Here is a 24235-nt window from a genome sequence, read left to right as displayed (position 1 = left end):
CTTCGCTCGGAGGTTCGGAGAGCCGTGAGGCGCTGCAAGGATGGGTGGTGGTCGCGGGTTGCTGAGGAGATGGAGTCTGCCTCAGTGGCCCGTGATCACAAATCTCTATTTAACTCCATCAAAAAAGTAACCTGCAGCGCCACACCTATTACCATCATTAGGGGAAAAAACGGCGATCCAATTTCCGACCCCCAGGAACAGGTTCGCAGATTTGCTGAGCATTTCTGTGAGGTCCTGGGGGAGGGAAAATCCCTCAGCCAGGAAAACATCGTGGCACAAAGTGAGGATGACCCTGCTGAGGCTGCGGTGCCTCAAATATTGGATGAAGTCACCCCCTGTGAGTGGCTGGCTGAGATGCCATCTGCTGAGGAAGTAGTGAAGGCGATTCGGACTCTGAGACCAGGAAAGGCAGCGGGCAGAGATGATCTTCCAAGCGAAATGCTGAGGGAGGGTGGCGTTTGTGCACAGACTGCCCTATATGACATCATAACAACAGTCTGGACCACTGGACGGGTTCCGCAGGATTGGAAGGATGCCCTGGTGGTCCCCCTTTTTAAGAAGGGGGACCGCACAGACTGTAACAACTACAGGGGCATCTCACTCCTCAGTGTGCCGGGAAAGGTCCTGGCAAGGATTATTCAGCATCGCCTTGCCAGGCACGCTGAGGAGAGGCTTGCGGAGCCCCAATGCGGTTTCAGGAAAGGGCGGTCCTGCACAGATGCCATATTTTCTGTCCGTCTGCTACAGCAGAGGTGTAGGGAATTCCAACAAGACCTACATCTCTGCTTTATTGACCTGGTCAAGGCCTATGATACCATCAGTAGGCCTGGGCTCTGGGTCGTTCTTCGTGCTTTTGGAGTACCTGACCCTCTGCTCACGATCATTAAGGACCTTCATGATGGTGAGCGGGCCCGGGTAAAACTACGTGGCCGGGAGTCAGAGCCATTCCCTGTACACCTTGGGGTGCGACAGGGATGTCCTCTGGCTCCCACATTATTTAACATCTATTTTGACCACGTAGTTCGTGAAGCCTTCAATAGCTGTACCGGGGGAATCTCCATATGGTACAGATATAATGGGAGGCTAATCGATGCCCGGGTGCGGTCAAGGGATGGCTCCCTATTGCTCAACCACGTTATGTATGCTGATGACTTGGTAATAGCTGCTCAGTCAGAGGAGGAGTTGGAGACGCTGCTGCTGAGACTGGAGCGTGCCACTAAGAGGTGGGGCCTTACCATCAGTCCCACCAAAACCAAGCACCTGCCTGGGTATTTTGTACCATCGGACACTCCACCCCCACAACTCCCAATCGGTGATGGGGCAGTTGTGGAGAGAGTGGAGAGTTTCCCATACCTGAGCAGTGTGCTTATGACTGGCACCAGTTTAACAGCAGAGGTCTCACTCCGAATCAGTCGAGCGGCAATATCTTTTCATCGGTTGCGTAACGCTGTGTGGAAGCTACCTGGTCTGTCGCTCCGCACTAAGCTTCAGGTCTTCTCGGCCACGGTCATTCCCTCCCTTCTCTACGCTTGCAAAACGTGGACCCCCCTAATGGAACATCTTCGCCGGTTAGAAACATTTAGGCTGGCCTGCCTACGATCCATCCTGGGTTTAACCAGACTGGATTGTGTGAGGAGCTCACAAATCCTTGAAAGATCTGGGCAGGGTCCCATCGGTGAGCTCCTCCGGCAGGCAAGGCTGCGATGGCTGGGTCATGTAGCCCGCATGCCCAGCCACCGCATGCCGAAACAGCTTTTGTTTGGCCGGATTGAGGGGGCTAAGCGGGCGCGGCACGGGCTAGAGAAGAGATGGAGTGATGTGGTACAGGAGGACGTGGAGCTGAGTGGACTTGCCGATGACTGGTACCAGCGGTGTCAAGATCGGCCTCTGTGGAGGAGGCTCGTGAAGGATGCTACTGGGCAGTTGGAGGCAGTCGCCCTCCAACAACAACGGAGGGCGGAGGAGCGACGCTCACAACAGCGAGCGGAGCGCCGGGTGGCTAAAGCACAGCAGGTTGGCACAGTAGGGGGCACAGGTGGTGCATCAGCCAGTCATCTCAGTCAGTCGACCCGTGGCACCTGGGTCTGCCCCGTGACCTCCTGCCAGCGGGCGTTCGACACTTCACGTGGCCTCAGGGTGCACATAGCCTGGCACAAGCGTCGTGGTGACGTCACCGCCACTTAGTGGCGAATGGCGGTTGTTGTTGTTGTTGTTGGTGGTGATGATGGTGATGGTGGTGGTGGTGATGGTGGTGGTGATGGTGATGGTAGTGGTGGTGATGGTGATGGTGGTGATGGTAGTGGTGGTGATGGTGGTAGTGATGGTGGTGGTGATGGTGGTGATGATAGTGGTGATGGTGGTGGTGGTGATGATGGTGGTGGTGATGGTGGTGGTGATGGTGATGGTAGTGGTGGTGATGGTGGTGGTCATGGTGGTGGTGGTGATGGTGGTGGTGATGGTGGTGGTGATGGTGGTGGTGATGGTAATGGTGATGGTGGTGGTGATGGTGGTGGTCGTGATGGTGATAGTGGTGGTAATGGTGGTGATGGTGGTGGTGGAGGTGGTGATGGTGATTGTGGTGGTAATGGTGATGGTGGTGGTGGTGATGGTGGTGGTGGTGGTGATGGTGGTGGTGATGGAGGTGGTGGTGGTGATGGGGGTGGTGGTGATGGAGGTGGTGGTGATGGTGGTGGTGATGATGGTGATGCAGGTGGTGGTGATGGCGGTGGTGGTGATGGTGGTGGTGATGGAGGTGGTGGTGATGGTGGTGGTGATGGTGGTGGTGATAGTGGTGGTGATGGAGGTGGTGGTGATGGTGGTGGTGATGGTAGTGGTGGTGACGGTGGTGGTGATGGTGGTGGTGATCGTGGTGGTGATGGTGGTGGTGATGGTGGTGGTGGTGATGGTGGTGATGGAGGTGGTGGTGATGGAGGTGGTGGTGATGGAGGTGGTGGTGGAGGTTGTGGTGGTGGTGATGGTGGTGGTGATGGTGATGGTAGTGGTGATGGTGGTGGTGATGGTGGTGGTGATGGTGGTGATGGTGGTGGTGATGGTGATGGTAGTGGTGATGGTGGTGGTCATGGTGGTGGTGGTGATGGTGGTGATGGAGGTGGTGGTGATGAAGGTGGTGGTGATGGAGGTGGTGGTGGAGGTGGTGATGGTGGTGGTGATGGAGGTTGTGGTGGTGGTGATGGTGGTGGTGATGGTGATGGTAGTGGTGATGGTGGTGGTGATGGTGGTGGTGATGGTGGTGATGGTGATGGAGGTGGTGGTGATGGAGGTGGTGGTGGAGGTGGTGATGGTGGTGGTGGTGACGGTGGTGGTGATGGTGGTGGTGATCGTGGTGGTGGTGGTGATGGTGCTGGTGGTGATGGTGGTGATGGAGGTGGTGGTGATGGAGGTGGTGGTGATGGAGGTGGTGGTGGAGGTTGTGGTGGTGGTGATGATGGTGATGGTAGTGGTGATGGTGGTGGTGATGGTGGTGGTGATGGTGGTGATGGTGGTGGTGATGGTGATGGTAGTGGTGATGGTGGTGGTCATGGTGGTGGTGGTGATGGTGGTGATGGAGGTGGTGATGATGAAGGTGGTCGTGATGGAGGTGGTGGTGGAGGTGGTGATGGTGGTGGTGATGGAGGTTGTGGTGGTGGTGATGGTGGTGGTGATGGTGATGGTAGTGGTGATGGTGGTGGTGATGGTGGTGGTGATGGTGGTGGTGATGGAGGTGGTGGTGATGGAGGTGGTGGTGGAGGTGGTGATGGTGGTGGTGATGGAGGTTGTGGTGATGGTGGTGATGGTAGTGGTGATGGTGGTGGTGATGGTGGTGGTGATGGTGGTGATGGTGATGGTAGTTGTGATGGTGGTGGTGATGGTGGTGGTGATGGAGGTGGTGGTGGTGGTGATGGTGGTGGTGGTGATGGTGGTGGTGGTGATGGTGGTGGTGATAGAGGTGGTGGTGATGGTGGTGGTGATGGTGGTGGTGGTGATGGAGGTGGTGGTGATGGTGGTGATGGAAGTGGTGGTGATGGTGGTGGTGATTTTGGTGGTGGTGGTGATGGTGGTGGTGATGGTGGTGGTGATGGTGGTGGTGATGGTGGTGGTGGTGATGGTGATAGTGGTGGTAATGGTGGTGATGGTGCTGGTGATTGTGGTGGTAATGGTGATGGTGGTGATGGTGGTGGTGATGGTGGTGGTGATTGTGGTGGTAATGGTGGTGGTGGTGATGGTGGTGGTGATGGTGGTGGTGATGGTGGTGGTGGTGATGGAGGTGGTGATGGTGTTGGTGGTGATGGTGGTGATGGTGGTGGTGATGGAGGTGGTGGTGATGGAGGTGGTGGTGATGGTGGTGGTGATGGTGGTGGTGGTGATGGAGGTGGTGGTAATGGTGGTGATGGTGGTGGTGGTGGTGATGGTGATTGTGGTGGTAATGGTGATGGTGGTGATGGTGGTGGTGATGGTGGTGGTGATTGTGGTGGTAATGGTGGTGGTGGTGGTGGTGATGGTGATGGTGGTGATGGTGATTGTGGTGGTAATGGTGATGGTGGTGATGGTGGTGGTGGTGGTGATGGTGATTGTGGTGGTAATGGTGATGGTGGTGATGGTGGTGGTGATGGTGGTGGTGATTGTGGTGGTAATGGTGGTGGTGGTGGTGATGGTGATGGTGGTGATGGTGATTGTGGTGGTAATGGTGATGGTGGTGATGGTGGTGGTGGTGGTGATGGTGGTGGTGGTGATTGTGGTGGTGGTGATGGTGGTGGTGATGGTGATGGTGATTGTGGTGGTAATGGTGATTGTGGTGGTCATGGTGATGGTGGTGATGGTGGTGGTGATGGTGGTGGTGGTGGTGATTGTGGTGGTAATGGTGGTGGTGGTGATGGTGGTGGTGATGGTGATTGTAGTGGTGATGGTGATTGTGGTGGTAATGGTGGTGGTGATGGTGGTGGTGGTGATGGAGGAGGTGGTGGTGATTGTGGTGGTAATGGTGGTGGTGGTGGTGGTGATGGTGATTGTGGTAGTGATGGTGGTGGTGATGGTGGTGGTGATTTTGGTGGTGGTGGTGATGGTGGTGGTGATGGTGGTGGTGATGGTGGTGGTGGTGGTGATGGTGATAGTGGTGGTAATGGTGGTGATGGTGCTGGTGATGGTGATTGTGGTGGTAATGGTGATGGTGGTGATGGTGGTGGTGATGGTGGTGGTGATTGTGGTGGTAATGGTGGTGGTGGTGATGGTGGTGGTGATGGTGGTGGTGATGGTGGTGGTGATGGTGGTGATGGAGGTGGTGATGGTGGTGGTGGTGATGGTGGCGATGGTGGTGGTGATGGAGGTGGTGGTGATGGAGGTGGTGGTGATGGTGGTGGTGATGGTGGTGGTGGTGATGGAGGTGGTGGTAATGGTGGTGATGGTGGTGGTGATGGTGATTGTGGTGGTAATGGTGATGGTGGTGATGGTGGTGGTGGTGATGGTGGTGGTGATTGTGGTGGTAATGGTGGTGGTGGTGGTGATGGTGATGGTGGTGATGGTGATTGTGGTGGTAATGGTGATGGTGGTGATGGTGGTGGTGGTGATGGTGGTGGTGGTGATTGTGGTGGTGGTGATGGTGGTGGTGATGGTGATGGTGATTGTGGTGGTAATGGTGATTGTGGTGGTCATGGTGATGGTGGTGATGGTGGTGGTGGTGATGGTGGTGGTGGTGATTGTGGTGGTAATGGTGGTGGTGGTGGTGATGGTGGTGGTGATGGTGGTGGTGATGGTGATTGTGGTGGTGATGGTGATTGTGGTGGTAATGGTGGTGGTGATGGTGGTGGTGGTGATGGAGGAGGTGGTGGTGATGGTGGTGGTGGTGATTGTGGTGGTAATGGTGGTGGTGGTGATGGTGATTGTGGTAGTGATGGTGGTGGTGATGGTGGTGGTGGTGATGGTGGTGGTGATGGAGGTGGTGGTGATGGAGGTGGTGGTGATGGTGGTGGTGATGGTGGTGGTGGTGGTGGTGATAGTGGTGGTAATGGTGGTGATGGTGGTGGTGGTGATGGTGATTGTGGTGGTAATGGTGATGGTGGTGATGGTGGTGGTGATGGTGATTGTGGTGGTGATTGTGGTGGTAATGGTGGTGGTGGTGATGGTGATGGTGATTGTGGTGGTGATGGTGATTGTGGTGGTAATGGTGATGGTGGTGATGGTGGTGGTGGTGATGATGGTGGTGGTGGTGATTGTGGTGGTAATGGTGGTGGTGATGGTGGTGGTGATGGTGGTGGTGATGGTGATCGTGGTGGTAATGGTGGTGGTGGTGGAGTTGGAGGAGGTGGTTGTGATGGTGGTGATGGTGATCGTGGTGGTAATGGTGGTGGTGGTGATGGTGATTGTGGTAGTGATGGTGATTGTGGTGGTAATGGTGGTGGTGGTGGTGATGGTGGTGGTGGTGATGGTGGTGGTGGTGATTGTGGTGGTAATGGTGGTGGTGGTGGTGATGGTGGTGGTGATGGTGGTGGTGATGGTGATTGTGGTGGTGATGGTAATTGTGGTGGTAACGGTGGTGGTGATGGTGGTGATGGAGGAGGTGGTGGTGATGGTGGTGGTGATTGTGGTGGTAATGGTGGTGGTGGTGATGGTGATTGTGGTAGTGATGGTGGTGGTGATGGTGGTGGTGGTGGTGATGGTGGTGGTGATGGAGGTGGTGGTGATGGAGGTGGTGATGGTGGTGGTGATGGTAGTGATAGTGGTGGTAATGGTGGTGATGGTGGTGGTGGTGGTGATGGTGGTGGTAATGGTGATGGTGGTGATGGTGGTGGTGATGATGGTGGTGGTGGTGATTGTGGTGGTAATGGTGGTGGTGGTGATGGTGGTGGTGATGGTGGTGGTGATGGTGGTGGTGATGGTGATTGTGGTGGTAATGGTGGTGGTGATGGTGGTGGTGGTGGAGATTGAGGAGGTGGTGGAGATGGTGGTGATGGTGATTGTGGTGGTAATGGTGGTGGTGGTGATTGTGGTGGTGATGGTGATTGTGGTGGTAATGGTGGTGCTGGTGATTGTGGTGGTGATGGTGATTGTGGAGGTGATAGTGGTGGTAATGGTGGTGATGGTGGTGGTGATGGTGATTGTGGTTGTAATGGTGATGGTGATTGTGGTGGTAATGGTGGTGGTGATTGTGATGGTGATTGTGGTAGTGATGGTGATTGTGGTGATGGTGATTGTGGTGGTAATGGTGGTGGTGGTGGTGGTGGTGATGGTGGTGATGGTAATGGTGATGCTGATTGTGGTGGTAATGGTGGTGGTGATGGTAATGGTGATGGTGGTGGTGATGGAGGTGGTGGTGATGGAGGTGGTGGTGGTAATGGTGGTAATGGTGGTGATGGAGGTGGTGGTAATGGTGGTGATGGTGGTGATGGTAGTGGTGATGGTGATTGTGGTGGTGATGGTGATTGTGGTGGTAATGGTGGTAATGGTGGTGATGGAGGTGGTGGTGGTGGTGGTAATGGTGGTGATGGTGGTGATGGTAGTGGTGATGGTGATTGTGGTGGTGATGGTGATTGTGGTGGTAATGGTGGTAATGGTGATGGTGGTGATTGTGGTGGTAATGGTGGTGATGGTAATTGTGGTGGTAATGGTGGTGGTTACTCCCCGAGTCGGAGCTCCGAGGGCTGCGGCACCCCGTTGACTTGGCACGAGGTGGCCCAACCAACACCGCCCCGGCTCTGCGTGAGGGCCCCGCGTGCCGACGTGGGCGGCGTGGGGGCACCAGCGGTGTGCACGTCGGGGCGGAGGCGTTTGGCAGCCGGGGGATTCTCCGGCGAGGGAGCGGCGTAGTTGTGCTGCTGCTGGTGCTGCTGGTGGTGGTGCTGCTGGTGCTGCTGTTGCTGCTGGTGGTGGTGGTGCTGGTGGTGCTGGTGCTGGTGGTGCTGGTGGTGGTGCTGCTGGTGCTGGTGCTGCTGCTGTTGCTGCTGCTGGTGCTGCTGCTGGTGGTGCTGGTGGTGGTGCTGCTGGTGCTGGTGGTGGTGCTGCTGGTGGTGGTGCTGCTGCTGCTGCTGGTGGTGCTGCTGCTGCTGCTGGTGGTGCTGCTGCTGCTGGTGGTGGTGCTGCTGCTGCTGGTGGTGCTGGTGGTGGTGGTGCTGGTGGTGGTGCTGGTGGTGCTGCTGGTGCACGGGTGGGATGTGGCCACGCGATGTGTAGGCCGGGGCGGATCGCTGCTGCTACTTTCGCACCGTACGTAGCCAACCGTGCTCATCGGAGGTGTGGGCAGCGGGCGGGCAAGGACAACAACAAACTAACACGGCACACAAAGCGGTTCTAGCCAAATAAAGTTTTCAATCTAGATTTAAAAAGTGAATATAGCTCCAGTTGCTTCCTAATATCGGAAGGGTGTTGCAGACCGCCGCAGAAGCGCGTAAGATGCAGTGACCATCATTAGACCTCCTTTGCCAGTACCAAAATATAATAATAACAACACATTTTTACTGATTTAAAGCTTTCGTGACTGCAGTAATGCATATTTTTAGCTCTTTCGGTGAAGTCACGTTGAAGGGAAACAATTTTTTATTGTTTTATATATATTTTATTATTTTATTGTTTCCCTTCAACGTGACTTTACGGAAAGAGCTAAGAATAATAATGACAAGCTTTCGTGACTGCAGGGATTCATATTCTTTGTTCTTTCGGTAAAGTCACCACCACGTAGATGGGAAACAATAAAATAATAAAAATATAAAACAATACAATTAAATCACGACGTTTCGACTGCAACAAAAGAAGCAATCATCATCATCAGGTGTGAAAACCACAGCAATCATCATCAGGTGTGAAAACCACAGCAATCATCATCAGGTGTGAAAACCACAGCAATCATCATCAGGTGTGAAAACCACAGCAATCATCATCAGGTGTGAAAACCACAGCAATCATCATCAGGTGTGAAAGCCACAGCAATCATCATCAGGTGTAAAAGCCACAGCCCTCCCACCCACTCACGCGTCCTACCCATTAACTCGCCCGCTTGCAGCTGTTTGAAATTAATTAATTATTGTACTAAGCCGTTGTGTCAACAAGCAGCAGGCGCTCAGAATCAATTAATTATCTATTAAATTATTTATTTGTAAGTGCGCGCGCCGTACCCACACTGATCGGAGTCACCCACACAACACAGCAGTGCGCCCGATCGCTGTCGCACCGCTCTTTACCCCTCTGTAAGAGCCATGAGACAGAAAGCGAGTGTATTATTGTTTCCGTATATACATTTGATGTACGTCCGTCACACGTTTGTTGACGGACTGGTTATATTCATATTCTTAGCTCTTTCGGTAAAGTCATGTTGAAGGGAAACAATAAAATAACAAAATATATATATAAAACAATAAAAATTCTCACGACGTTTCGACCATAACGCAAACGGTCATCATCAGGTGTGTCTGGTTATATTTTGATTTGGAATATCCCCAACTGTGTAGAAATCCCCCCTGTGGTTAGACGCTCCGTTGGTTGAACCCATGACATCACTTCCGGTTTTCACAGCATAAACGGGGGGCTACGGGAAGAGCCGGTGGGGAGCGAGTGGATACAGTCGTTTGACCGTGCGACAGGGATGATACAGCACGTGAACAGGCGATGATATAACTTTAGAAAACGCCCGTTTTTGTGCAACTGAGAAATAAAGAAGCGGTTTAATTCAAGACACCTCAAACACGCGTCAGACTCTTTTGCTCCGACAAGTTAAGGCGTAGCTTGTTTTTTGGTACAAGAAAGCTGCGCCTACACCCTCTTCATGCACAACGCGTCAACCCAATTCGCCCTCCTTCCCCCCCCCCCCTTATGTCCTCAAAGCCCGTTAGTCCCCGGCTCACATGATGTCATCCTGCGCGCGTCCAATCAAATCCTTTCTCTTAAATCCTCCTATATGCCTAGGGGCTTTTCCCTCCCACCCCACTGTTTACACCGCTGCAGGGTGCTCGCCTTGGGGCACCGTCCCCCGTGCTGCGCGTGCTTCATCGCGGCCGGCCTGTAAAGCTCTACGCCCCCTTTTAGGGGGTGGGGCCACCGTGTAATCCGGTTCTGGGGGGCTCGGCCAATCTCCTGGTCCGGGGAAACCGCGGGACGTCCCTGCTGGGGGCGTCCTCGGGTGAAAACCCATCGCACCAGGCGATCCCTCCTCGCGACCCTATGGGGGTGCATGCGGGTGTTTAGTGGGGCGTGCGTGAGTTCGTGGGGGGGGGGCGGGGGGGGGTGCGAGGAGAGGGTAGCGCCGGCCCGAGTTGCTCCGCTGGCGGTGGCACCGAAGTTGCACCCGAATTCAAGAGCCGAATGGCTCACAGGGCTCTAGCAATATAAATGAAACTGAAAAACTGAACTCTCCGCCAATTACAGGATAGTGTTGTTGTGGTGAGATTAATCCATTTCTCGCGGCCCTGTTTCCCAACTCTACTGTGCCCTTTATTTTTAAATGCTGCGCTGCATTTGCGGCGTGCGAGACGCGGCTCGCTGAATTTTTTGGCAATCTGTGACCTCGCTTGCACTCCTCCGATCGAGGCAACTTTTGACTTTTCAACGAATACCCCCTTTTAAAAAAAATAGTTGTGTAAAACGCTGGAATTAATTTTAACTGTTGTTCACTTTCTTAAAATCTGGCACGACCGCGTAGGCACGTGGTTTATTTTGTAAACCCACTTAATGAAATTGAAATGTGAATTATTAACAGCACTAGTAGCTGTTACTACCCGGCTTCGCCCGGGACTTGGATTCACCACACCCGGCCGGCCTTTGTCTCCCCAGTGGCGATGTTCACACACCACAACAATTACTCGTTTGAGGCTGAGTCGACCTAGGGGAGGCCCAGGACCGGTTCAAATAATCGTCACCGGTGGTGGCCGTGAGCGGGAATCGAACTCGAGTCGCCGGGTTCGTAGCGCGGCGTAGCGCTAACCACTACGCTACAATGCGTTAGGCTTCCACATGCGCGGGTCACGTGACAGATTTGACGTCACAGCTCACTTGCCGTGCAAACAAACAAGCATTATTGAGCTCCCCTAAAAAAAAATAAAGTGTATTTTTATAATGTTTGCATGGTGTACAGTCTGGAAAGTACCCACATGGCAAATTTCAAGTTTGTTGCATGTGGGGAAGTACGCTAAACATTTTGAACAGACACACACAATCACAACTTTGCCTTTTACATATATGGAGATGACGTATTGAGTGAAATGTTTGCTCGCTTTGTTAACGACGCTGCTGCATTCTTTATTGTTTGTTGCTTCTTTACAGGCGAGCCCGGCCCCCTGCTGAATACTTTTAAGCGCCACATCAACAAGGAGGGTGTAATATAAACCCCCTCCCCGGCGTGTCGCGTGACGAAAGTAGCGGCGGCACATGTGGACACAGAAGGGCGACCGCGGGGCTGCTGCTGTCAATAAACTTCGGCGCCGGGTGCGGCCGCGGCCCCGCACGCGATGGCTGCCGGCGGGGATCGCGACTTCGACCGCTGCCAGCCCTTCTTCTTCTTCTACGACGACGACGACGAAGACCGCTGTGCCTGGGACTTCAACCAGTCCACGGCGCCCGGCGAGGACATTTGGAAAAAGTTCGAGCTCCTGCCCACGCCGCCCCTGCCGCCGAACTGGGCGCGCCCGACGCCGTTGCTGCCCTCGGGCGGCCCGTGCCACGGCGGCACCGCCGGCTCGCCGGACGACGACGACGCCGAGGGCCCCGGCGTCCTCTCGGACCCCATCCACGGCGCGGAAGCCGTGGTGCTGCGGGACTGCATGTGGAGCGGCTTCGACTCGGCCGGAGCCACGCCGGATAAGTCGGCGACCGAGAAGCCGGCCGCCGAGAAGTTGGGGGGCTTCGCCGGCGGCGCGTCTCTGCCCTCCGCGCGCCTGCCCGCGGCCTCCCGCGCCGTGCCCCCGGAGCCGGGTCCCGGCGGCAGGAGCCCCGGGGAGGGCGGCCGCGCGGGGGTCGGCGGAGCGGGGCCCTGCTCCGTCCCGCTCGTGGTGACCTCGGCCGTGGTGGACCCTGCAGACTTGCACGGTGCTTTGTGTTGCGTGTTTTTTCTATTGGGTCATGTGTTTAGCTTGCTCATCTTCGTTTGCAACAAACTTAAAGTTGTCAAGTTAACTTACACGAATGTTGCGTGTGTCCTTGCACCATTTCAACAGGTCGTGCACCTGTGCAAGTTTAGGTTTATAATGTTGAATTCTTCTACATTGCGTTGCTGACGTGTACACGTTTCCCTTCTGCAGACGACGACGACGACGATGAGGAAGATGGAGAGATTGACGTGGTGACCGTGGAGAGCGTGGCGGTACGCGCCGTGTACAACACAAACACGGTCCGCCAGTACAACCAGCAGCAGCAGCAGCAGCGATCCACCCCGGCCTACGCATCGCGCGGCCACATCCCGCTCGTGCACCAGCACCACAACTACGCCGCTCCCCCGCCGGAGAATCCCCCGGCCGCCAAACGCTTCGGCCCCGACCCGCGCCCCGCTGGTGCCGCCGTGCCGCCCCCGTCGTACCGGGCCAGGTGGCGCACGCACAACCACCTCGAGCGGCAGCGGCGTCGCGACATCAGGAACGGCTTCCTGTGGCTGCGTGATCACGTCCCAGAGCTGGCGCACAACGACAAGGCGGGCATGGTGCAGATCCTGCAGAAAGCGACGGAATACTCGCGCACCCTGCGGCGTCAGGAGGAGCAACTCGAGGAGACGAAACGGCAGCTGAAAATTCGACAGCGGGAGCTACTGAAGAGGCTGGAAAGCGCGAGGAACTTACAGGCCAAGCGGTCTTGATTTGCGTCTTGTTTAAAGACTTTAAACCAAAGGTAACTTTTGTTTTGATATTGGACTAAAGCCTCTGGCAACCAGCACAGTTTAGCCACTTTGCTATTTCGTGATTTTGTATCCACTGTGACCTCGTTTGCAACATGATGCCTTTGAATATTTGACTGCCAAGGTTTGAGTTGATGGGAATGGTTGTTATACCTCAATAGACATTTCTGCACAAATGATGCCTCAATTTTGCAAAGACTGCCATTAATGCTGTTTCATGGCGTTATTCATGTCTGTTATTTAAAAAAAAAATCGTTGTTTTTGTTATATATTTTCATATATAACATGGAAAATGTAGGCACCAAAAAGTTGCTATATAATTACCCAGGGTTTTGTAAGATTTAGCACGAGTAACTTTTTGTACAAAGTTGTACATGTCAATAAGTGCACAAGTTATATTTAGTAACCTTTTATGATTTCGATTTAAAGCTTTCGTGACTGCAATGATTCATCTTCTTTGGTTCTTTCGGTAAAGTCACGTAGAATGAGAATAAAATAATACATTGATAAAATAAAATAACACAATAATATTCTCACGACGTTTCGGCCACAACACAAGCGGCCTTCATCAGGTGAAGGGGGCGAGACTGTCTGGTAGGACAGCGCTGGAGTGAGAGAGCCACGTTCAGATCACGGCTTTTAAGCTGTGTGAGAGGAACAAAGAGCCTTGACAAAGGAATTAGCATAAAATTTAGCATTGAAATGGCTGAATGATTAGCTTGTGACTGGTCACAGAAATAGCTATGTTAAAAGTTAAAGCATACACATCCGCAGAGGCACCCATTGTTAAAAGAAATTAGCATAGAATTTAGCATTGAAATAGCTAAGGTAAGGCATACACATCTGCAGAGGCACCCCTTGACAATGGAATTAGCATAGAATTTAGCATTGAAATAGCTGAGTGATTCGCTTGTAACTGCTACAGAAATAGCTACGTTGAAGTCAGAGCATACACATTCACCGAGGCACTTAGTACAAATCAAACAGGAGAATTTAGCATTGAAATAACTAGGCGAATTTAGCATTGAAATAACTGAGTGATTTGCTAGTGACTGGTCACAGAAATGACTACACATCTGAGCTATTCACAGTACTATATAGTGAACCAATAAAAACTAAAATATAAATTACCTTCATGTTATCAATAAACTCTGTATTCTACAATCAGCTAAGCTACCAACAATAAGTCGTTATATATCACAATGCTATATGGCGAAAAAATGGGTGGATTCTTACCCTCAAATTTCCGCACCACGGATAGCTACGGGCCCCGTTCAGACGGACGAGTTCGTCCATGGTCGGAACAGAGGAGGGGGAGAGAGACAGCTGCGAGGCCCTAGTATACTCCATGTTGTAAACCATACCATTAACCGTGGTGTGAGAGGTATTAAGAGGCAATGCTGGCGAAAGAGCTGCGGTCTGAAGGTCATCGTAAAAATACAATTAATTAAGAACAGAAATGATTTAACACATCTTTCCAGTGGTTACTAAGCCTGAATCCATCTTCTCGGTTGAAATTGTCTCTGTGCTTGTATATGTGAATGGCCTCATGAACGAATCTCTCATGGTAGCCGGTTGGTTTGCAAAGAACCTCCGTCTTGGAGAAGTCAATGTCATGTGAGCCCACTGAATTGTAACAGTGATCTGCCACGGCAGAGGAGTTCGTCCTACCGTGTTTCAAGTCTGCTTTATGTTCGCGGATGCGGTCCGAGATATGTCTTTTGGTTTCTCCAATGTAGCTACTACCACAGAGGCACTTTAGTTTGTAAACGCCCGGGTACTGTATGTCTGGAAGAGCATCTTTTACAGATGGAACTAAATCACGGATTTTGTGTACTGTGTTGAATCGGACCTGGATCTTGTGTTTATTCAGGATTTTGGAGATCTTTTTAGTGACCCCTGCAATGTAGGGTAAGGTGATGGTTTTGAGTGGCTCCACAAGAGGATCCTTCTTGATGACTGGAGTGATGGCTTTGCGGATTGTGTAGTCGGAGTAGCCATTAGCCCTGAGAGCCTGGTGTACGTGCTTGAGTTCACTGGTAATGTGTTCCTGGTCGGAAATGCATTGGGCTCTATGGTATAGAGTCTTGATGAGGGAGTTCTTCTGGGATGGATGGTGGTGGGAATCCGGTTTCAAGTAAGCATCTGTATGGGTAGCTTTCCTGTAGACAGAGTGGCTCATTGAACCATCATGTCTCCTTTTAATTAAGACATCCAAAAAGGGTAGTTTGCCATCTTTTTCGACCTCCATGGTAAATCTGATGGCTGGGTGTATGGAATTGATGTGGTCGCGGAATTGGTCTAGAGCAGGCTGGCCATGTGGCCAGATGACAAAGGTGTCATCAACGTACCTCTTCCATAAGGTCGGGCGTAGAGTGGCAGTCTGGATGGCGTCAGTTTCAAATTTTTCCATGAATACGTTGGCTACAACCGGAGATAGGGGGGAGCCCATTGGGGTGCCCTCAGTTTGTTTGTAGAAAGTTCCATTCCAGGTGAAGTATGTGTTGGTTAAGCAATGTCTCACCAGGGGGGGTACATCAGTATGCAGTCCTTGATGAACCAGGTCTTCAATGATAGCGATGATGGTGTCAGGTACCGGGACTTTGGTGAACAAGGACACCACATCAAAACTGACAAGCAGGTCGTTTGGGGACAGGGAAATGTCTTTGATTGTCGATACCAGGTGAGTAGAATTTAGTACCGCAGAGGTGGTTTTTCCAGTGAAAGGTCGCAGTATATCAGCCAGAAAATGTGCCAGTTTGTAGGTGGGGGAGCTGATAGTAGAGACGATGGGACGAAGGGGTGTATCTTCTTTGTGTATCTTTGGAAGGCCATATAATCTTGGTGGTCTGGCAGCAGAGGGTTTCAACGAGAACTGTTTTGATCTCATCAATTAATGCTGTTGAATCAGAGATAATTTTGTTCGTTTTGGTGACCAGGCTGTTGGTGGGATCTCTTTTTATTTTTGTATAGCTGCCATCGTTGAGTAGTTCTTGAATTTTGTTGTTATATTCTGTTTTGTCCATGATGACAGTGGCATTGCCTTTGTCGGCTGAGAGAACGACAATATCATCCCTCTTTTTTAATTGAGATAATTCAAAACGTTCGTCTTTGCTGATGTTGCTGGGTGGCAACTTAGCGTTTTTGAAGGTTGCAGCGATTTCAGATCTTGCTACGTCTGCAGAGATGTGACTCAAGCCCTTGAGTGCAACGTCGACATGGGCAATGATATCATTAACCGGTAAGTGTCTCGGTGTGACAGCAAAGTTTAGACCTTTAGCTAAAACGGATTTCAGACCATCAGAAATGGAACTGTTACTGCGATTAATTACGACTTTGTTGACGTCTATCTTTTCGGTGTGTGGATCCGATTTTTTGCTGGAGAGGTGATTGAATTTGGAAATCAAATTGTCCCTACATTTGTTCGATATAGTGGCAGCCGAAGAGGTAGTCATATTGTCTACATGTTCCCAATCCGATGTAGACATTGTTGCTGTCAATTTTAAGTGTGATTTGTAGAGTGTCTTGTCTAACTGATCGAGTTCGGTGCGTGTAAGTCTGATTTTTTCCGAGATAAGAGCGAAGCTAGTTCTAGCTAGAATTCGTTTTGCATTGAGAGAAGTTGCAACAGCAGAGGTTAGTGTAAATGCGGTTGGTATTACCTTAGAGTCGCGGCATCTCTTCAGAAAGGTGAGAGACTCGATTAGTTGAGCCTTCTTATCCCGAAGTCTGTTGAATGATCTTAAGGATGTGTGGAATCCCTCCCCGTAGAGGCGGTTAAATTTCGATTTAAAGCTTTCGTGACTGCAATGATTCATCTTCTTTGGTTCTTTCGGTAAAGTCACGTAGAATGAGAATAAAATAATAAATTGATAAAATAAAATAACAATAATATTCTCACGACGTTTCGGCCACAACACAAGCGGCCTTCATCAGGTGAAGGGGGCGAGACTGTCTGGTAGGACAGCGCTGGAGTGAGAGAGCCATGTTTAGATCACGGCTTTTAAGCTGTGTGAGAGGAACAAAGAGCCTTGACAAAGGAATTAGCATAAAATTTAGCATTGAAATGGCTGAATGATTAGCTTGTGACTGGTCACAGAAATAGCTATGTTAAAAGTTAAAGCATACACATCCGCAGAGGCACCCATTGTTAAAAGAAATTAGCATAGAATTTAGCATTGAAATAGCTAAGGTAAGGCATACACATCCGCAGAGGCACCCCTTGACAATGGAATTCGCATAGAATTTAGCATTGAAATAGCTGAGTGATTCGCTTGTAACTGCTGAACGTGGCTCTCTCACTCCAGCGCTGTCCTACCAGACAGTCTCGCCCCCTTCACCTGATGAAGGCCGCTTGTGTTGTGGCCGAAACGTCGTGAGAATATTATTGTGTTATTTTATTTTATCAATTTATTATTTTATTCTCATTCTACGTGACTTTACCGAAAGAACCAAAGAAGATGAATCATTGCAGTCACGAAAGCTTTAAATCGAAATTTAACCGCCTCTACGGGGAGGGATTCCACACATCCTTAAGATCATTCAACAGACTTCGGGATAAGAAGGCTCAACTAATCGAGTCTCTCACCTTTCTGAAGAGATGCCGCGACTCTAAGGTAATACCAACCGCATTTACACTAACCTCTGCTGTTGCAACTTCTCTCAATGCAAAACGAATTCTAGCTAGAACTAGCTTCGCTCTTATCTCGGAAAAAATCAGACTTACACGCACCGAACTCGATCAGTTAGACAAGACACTCTACAAATCACACTTAAAATTGACAGCAACAATGTCTACATCGGATTGGGAACATGTAGACAATATGACTACCTCTTCGGCTGCCACTATATCGAACAAATGTAGGGACAATTTGATTTCCAAATTCAATCACCTCTCCAGCAAAAAATCGGATCCACACACCGAAAAGATAGACGTCAACAAAGTCGTAATTAATCGCAGTAACAGTTCCATTTCTGATGGTCTGAAATCCGTTTTAGCTAAAGGTCTAAACTTTGCTGTCACACCGAGACACTTACCGGTTAATGATATCATTGCCCATGTCGACGTTGCACTCAAGGGCTTGAGTCACATCTCTGCAGACGTAGCAAGATCTGAAATCGCTGCAACCTTCAAAAACGCTAAGTTGCCACCCAGCAACATCAGCAAAGACGAACGTTTTGAATTATCTCAATTAAAAAAGAGGGATGATATTGTCGTTCTCTCAGCCGACAAAGGCAATGCCACTGTCATCATGGACAAAACAGAATATAACAACAAAATTCAAGAACTACTCAACGATGGCAGCTATACAAAAATAAAAAGAGATCCCACCAACAGCCTGGTCACCAAAACGAACAAAATTATCTCTGATTCAACAGCATTAATTGATGAGATCAAACAGTTCTCGTTGAAACCCTCTGCTGCCAGACCACCAAGATTATATGGCCTTCCAAAGATACACAAAGAAGATACACCCCTTCGTCCCATCGTCTCTACTATCAGCTCCCCCACCTACAAACTGGCACGTTTTCTGGCTGATATACTGCGACCTTTCACTGGAAAAACCACCTCTGCGGTACTAAATTCTACTCACCTGGTATCGACAATCAAAGACATTTCCCTGTCCCCAAACGACCTGCTTGTCAGTTTTGATGTGGTGTCCTTGTTCACCAAAGTCCCGGTACCTGACACCATCATCGCTATCATTGAAGACCTGGTTCATCAAGGACTGCATACTGATGTACCCCCCCTGGTGAGACATTGCTTAACCAACACATACTTCACCTGGAATGGAACTTTCTACAAACAAACTGAGGGCACCCCAATGGGCTCCCCCCTATCTCCGGTTGTAGCCAACGTATTCATGGAAAAATTTGAAACTGACGCCATCCAGACTGCCACTCTACGCCCGACCTTATGGAAGAGGTACGTTGATGACACCTTTGTCATCTGGCCACATGGCCAGCCTGCTCTAGACCAATTCCACGACCACATCAATTCCATACACCCAGCCATCAGATTTACCATGGAGGTCGAAAAAGATGGCAAACTACCCTTTTTGGATGTCTTAATTAAAAGGAGACATGATGGTTCAATGAGCCACTCTGTCTACAGGAAAGCTACCCATACAGATGCTTACTTGAAACCGGATTCCCACCACCATCCATCCCAGAAGAACTCCCTCATCAAGACTCTATACCATAGAGCCCAATGCATTTTCGACCAGGAACACATTACCAGTGAACTCAAGCACGTACACCAGGCTCTCAGGGCTAATGGCTACTCCGACTACACAATCCGCGAAGCCATCACTCCAGTCATGAAGAAGGATCCTCTTGTGGAGCCACTCAAAACCATCACCTTACCCTACATTGCAGGGGTCACTAAAAAGATCTCCAAAATCCTGAATAAACACAAGATCCAGGTCCGATTCAACACAGTACACAAAATCCGTGATTTAGTTCCATCTGTAAAAGATGCTCTTCCAGACATACAGTACCCGGGCGTTTACAAACTAAAGTGCCTCTGTGGTAGTAGGTACATTGGAGAAACCAAAAGACATATCTCGGACCGCATCCGCGAACATAAAGCAGACTTGAAACACGGTAGGACGAACTCCTCTGCCGTGGCAGATCACTGTTACAATTCAGTGGGCTCACATGACATTGACTTCTCCAAGACGGAGGTTCTTTGCAAACCAACCGGCTACCATGAGAGATTCGTTCATGAGGCCATTCACATATACAAGCACAGAGACAATTTCAACCGAGAAGATGGATTCAGGCTTAGTAACCACTGGAAAGATGTGTTAAATCATTTCTGTTCTTAATTAATTGTATTTTTACGATGACCTTCAGACCGCAGCTCTTTCGCCAGCATTGCCTCTTAATACCTCTCACACCACGGTTAATGGTATGGTTTACAACATGGAGTATACTAGGGCCTCGCAGCTGTCTCTCTCCCCCTCCTCTGTTCCGACCATGGACGAACTCGTCCGTCTGAACGGGGCCCGTAGCTATCCGTGGTGCGGAAATTTGAGGGTAAGAATCCACCCATTTTTTCGCCATATAGCATTGTGATATATAACGACTTATTGTTGGTAGCTTAGCTGATTGGAGAATACAGAGTTTATTGATAACATGAAGATAATTTATATTTTAGTTTTTATTGGTTCACTATATAGTACTGTGAATAGCTCAGATGTGTAGTCATTTCTGTGACCAGTCACTAGCAAATCACTCAGTTATTTCATTGCTAAATTCGCCTAGTTATTTCAATGCTAAATTCTTCTGTTTGATTTGTACTAAGTGCCTCGGTGAATGTGTATGCTCTGACTTCAACGTAGCTATTTCTGTAGCAGTTACAAGCGAATCACTCAGCTATTTCAATGCTAAATTCTATGCTAATTCCATTGTCAAGGGGTGCCTCTGCGGATGTGTATGCCTTACCTTAGCTATTTCAATGCTAAATTCTATGCTAATTTCTTTTAACAATGGGTGCCTCTGCGGATGTGTATGCTTTAACTTTTAACATAGCTATTTCTGTGACCAGTCACAAGCTAATCATTCAGCCATTTCAATGCTAAATTTTATGCTAATTCCTTTGTCAAGGCTCTTTGTTCCTCTCACACAGCTTAAAAGCCGTGATCTGAACGTGGCTCTCTCACTCCAGCGCTGTCCTACCAGACAGTCTCGCCCCCTTCACCTGATGAAGGCCGCTTGTGTTGTGGCCGAAACGTCGTGAGAATATTATTGTGTTATTTTATTTTATCAATTTATTATTTTATTCTCATTCTACGTGACTTTACCGAAAGAACCAAAGAAGATGAACCTTTTATGAATGTCCTTAAAACATGGGGTTTTCTTGCTTACTTTGCATTGCTAATAAACTTGGTCTTTTGCAGTTGGCGTGTAGGTGAAAGCGGGCTTAGCAGCTGTAAAAGCATTCATTACAGCACTTGATATACCACAGTATATATGTTTTTCTTATCGGAACATCTAAATAAAGCCCATTATTATTGTTTTGCACCCTTTTGTACACTTGCCTTCACTTAAAAATGCATGGATATCAAACGGATAGAGTGAAACCTTGGATTGCGAGTTTACTGGGTCTGCGAGTGTTTTGCAAGACGAGCAACAATTGTAAATAAATCTTCATTTGATAAACGAGCGAGGGTCTTGCAATACGAGCAGCACGTTTACACGCTTTGTACTGCCGAGCATCACGTGATCACAACTGATATTCGAGTGCTTTGATGTACGAGTGCTTTGGATTACAAACACGTTTCCGGAACGAATTGTGCTCGCGATCCTAAGGTTTAACTGTACTTTTGATTTAAAGCTTTCGTGACTGCAGGGATTCATATTCTTGGTTCTTTCGGTAAAGTCACGTTGAAGGGAAACAATAAAATATATATAAAACAATAAAATTCTCACGACGTTTCGACTGTAACACAAACAGTCATCATCAGGTGTGAAAACCAACGGCAAGAAACATTTGAAAGAAATGGCGGTTTGTATTTATTTATTTTAAAACGTTAGCACCACGGATAGCGATTTGACAGTTTGTTTAGAAGGACGAGTCCATCTATGTTCAGAAAAGAGGAGGGGGGAGACGAAAATTTAATGTATGCTCTCTGAAAGCCACCGTAAGCGTGAACAATCAATTATGATCCGAAATGGTTTATCAAATCCTTCCAATGATTGCTAAGCCAGAATCCATCTTCTCGGTTGAAATTGTCTCTGTGTTTGTATATGTGGATAGCCTCATGAACGAATCTCTCATGGTAGCCCGATGGCTCAATGACTCAATTTCCCCCTACCCCGGGGTCCCATCGCTCCCCTAGGGGAAGGGTACTGGGGAGGTCCCTAGCAAATCCGCAGGCTACCCTAGCCTGGTGCTCATTTCCCCCTAAGCCTGGGTCCCATCGCTCCCCCAGGGGTAGGGTACTGGGGAGGTCCCTAGCACACCCGCAGGCTACCCTAGCCTGGTGCTCATTTCCCCCTAAGCCTGGGTCCCATCGCTCCCCCAGGGGTAGGGTACTGGGGAGGTCCCTAGCACACCCACAGACTACCCTAGCCTGGTGCTGATCTCCCCCTACCCCGGGGTCCCATCGCTCCCCCAGGGGTAGGGTACTGGGGAGGTCCCTAGCACACCCGCAGGCTACCCTAGCCTGGTGCCAATCTCCCCCTACCCTGGGTCCCATCGCTCCCCCAGGGGTAGGGTACTGGGGAGGTGCCTAGCACACCCGCAGGCTACCCTAGCCTGGTGCCAATCTCCCCCTAAGCCTGGGTCACAGCTTCCAACTTCACACTTTTCTGGCTCCTAGCGACCACCTCATTCACGTCACGGGTGCCCAACCTTGAATACCCCAGGGGGACATGACGTCACTGTCCCCGCCCGCCGTGCAGTGACGTCACTATCACCCCTCCGGTGCAGTGACGTCAGAGAGTGACGTCACTGCACCGGAGGGGTGATAGTGACGTCATTAATTAATACTCTACAAAGGTTTGAACACGTTTCTCAGGTTATTCCAATAGTGGGATAAACAGCAGGTGCAAACACCGCTTGATAAACACGATTTTGGTCACGAGATAGACTCCGTGAGACGTAATAACGTGCCAGAAACCCCCGTGTTTTTTAGTTCATAGTTCATTTATTTGGTATAGCCCTGTGAGCCATTCGGCTCTTGAATCAGGTGCAACCGCAACAAACAAAAAAACATGAACAGGAAAACATCTTAAAGTGACTTTGTGTGACTGTGCAAACAAGGAGGAGGCTTCGATGCCCTCCGTCTAACCGCCCTCGTAATCAATGGCACAGGGCTTCATCTAAAAACATAAATATCTCTACGTGGCAGTGAGTCTCCTGCTCCTCGAACATCTTCGTGAGCCAGACACCGGCACCAGGTGTTGCTGGCCACACGCTGCAATGCAATGAAATGCCCACACTGCCCTGTGCTGTATAGCCTTTTAAATATTCGTAGGGCGCGTACAATTTGTCGCGTGCGAGTCTTCTCATGACGGGCCTATTGGTATTGGAATATAGGAATAGGTTTTACCCTTTTAACTGGCACAAAACACCAATGGAGACTAGGCTCTAAGAAAAGCTGTCTCGGGTGTGGACCAATCAAATTCAAGGACAGTGCATATTATTATCAGAGTTGTCTTTTTTGTTTGCATTTTGACTGCTTGTGTTGTGGTCATTGCAAACATGACGCCTTGAATAAAGGTGTCAGTTTTTGTGCCAGTTAAAAAGGGTAAAACCTATTCCTATATCTTGTTTCTGGCAAAGGAGGTCTCATAACATATTGGTATTGTTACTACTCACGGAAGTTTAGAACCCACGAAGAATTGTCACGTACGCTTCATGGGAGCACGTGCAGCTGTTGCTCATTGTGAGCCATGACCTATCCGCTGCGGGGTCAGAGGCCTCCCACAAGCCGTTCCCATCACGCTGTCTGGCGATGCAACGACCTGTCTAGAATGTGGGGGGTGGGGGTGGTGATGCCTGAGAGAAGGGGCCATCGGACTTTATTGTCTCTTCTTAAAGTAATCCGTTTATTTTACAGCTTTATTTCTGGCCACGTGGTGGGAGTGAGTCACCGACTCGACGAGTGAGGAGCAAAATCATAACGAAGCCGGCTCTCCTGCACGAATGTTTTGTGTTTTCCTTGCAAGCACGAGGAATCCGCAACAACAATATTACTCTTTGGTTCTATTGGGTAAAGTCACGTAGGTGAAAATTTTGTTATTTTATTTTCACCTACGTGACTTTACCCAATAGAACCAAAGAGTATGGATCCTAGCAGTCACGAAAGCTTTAAATCTAGAAACAACAATATTGTCATATTCTTCTTAAATTTTGATTTAAAGCTTCCGTGACTGCAGGGATTCATATTCTTGGTTCTTTCGGTAAAGTCACCACGTAGAAGGGAAACAATAAAATAATACAAATATAAAACAATACAATTCTCACGACGTTTCGACTGCAACACAAGCAATCATCATCAGGTGTGAAAACCACAGCAAGACATTTTTTTAAGTGGCGTTTTTTTTAACGTTAGCACCACGGAGAGCGATTTGGCAGTTATTCAGATGGACGAGTCCATCTATGTTCGGGAAAAGAGGAGGGGGGAGACGAAAATAATGGATGCGGTCTGAAAGCCACCGTAAGCGTGAACAATCAATTAAATGAGATATTGAGTTTTAATTATAAGTTAATATCTTTCTAATGCATTTTCCTACAGATTCCCTTTTTAAAATCTGTTTTAACGGCAGGAATGTTTTGCTTATCAGAAATTGGGTTGCCCTCCCAGACATTGTCATTGGAGACGTGGACAGCCCGTGCTGTGCTGACGCTCCAGACAACTCACAGACCAGGCCGACTTCAAAATGCAAAGTCAGATGTGGAACCCGACACACACACACGCACGA

At 49.7% G+C, this 24235-nt stretch overlaps 1 protein-coding gene across 1 annotated transcript; it reads left to right on the top strand.

Moving 5' to 3' along the window:
* Positions 1 to 11342: 11342 nt before the first annotated feature.
* LOC142917824 (N-myc proto-oncogene protein-like) lies at positions 11343 to 13243 on the top strand. The gene is made up of 2 exons (XM_076062190.1): positions 11343 to 12000; positions 12213 to 13243. The coding sequence occupies exons 1-2, from the start codon at positions 11424 to 11426 to the stop codon at positions 12758 to 12760; spliced, it is 1125 nt and encodes a 374-aa protein (XP_075918305.1). The 5' UTR covers positions 11343 to 11423; the 3' UTR covers positions 12761 to 13243.
* The last annotated feature ends 10992 nt before the right edge of the window (positions 13244 to 24235 follow it).

The sequence above is a fragment of the Petromyzon marinus genome, unplaced genomic scaffold (assembly GCF_048934315.1).
Source record: "Petromyzon marinus isolate PM22_M1 ecotype Great Lakes invasive population unplaced genomic scaffold, UKy_Petmar_22M1.pri1.0 PM_G_Scaffold_53, whole genome shotgun sequence".
In the NCBI taxonomy this organism is placed as follows: Eukaryota; Metazoa; Chordata; class Hyperoartia; order Petromyzontiformes; family Petromyzontidae; genus Petromyzon; species Petromyzon marinus.
This window is presented reverse-complemented; position numbering and strand designations above follow the sequence as displayed.

Coding starts and splice junctions, on each gene's coding strand:
- LOC142917824 (XM_076062190.1), top strand. CDS start 11,424: ATGGCTGCCGGCGGGGATCGCGACTTCGACCGCTGCCAGCCCTTCTTC. Junction 12,001..12,212: donor GGACCCTGCAGACTTGCACG/GTGCTTTGTGTT, acceptor TCCCTTCTGCAG/ACGACGACGACGACGATGAG.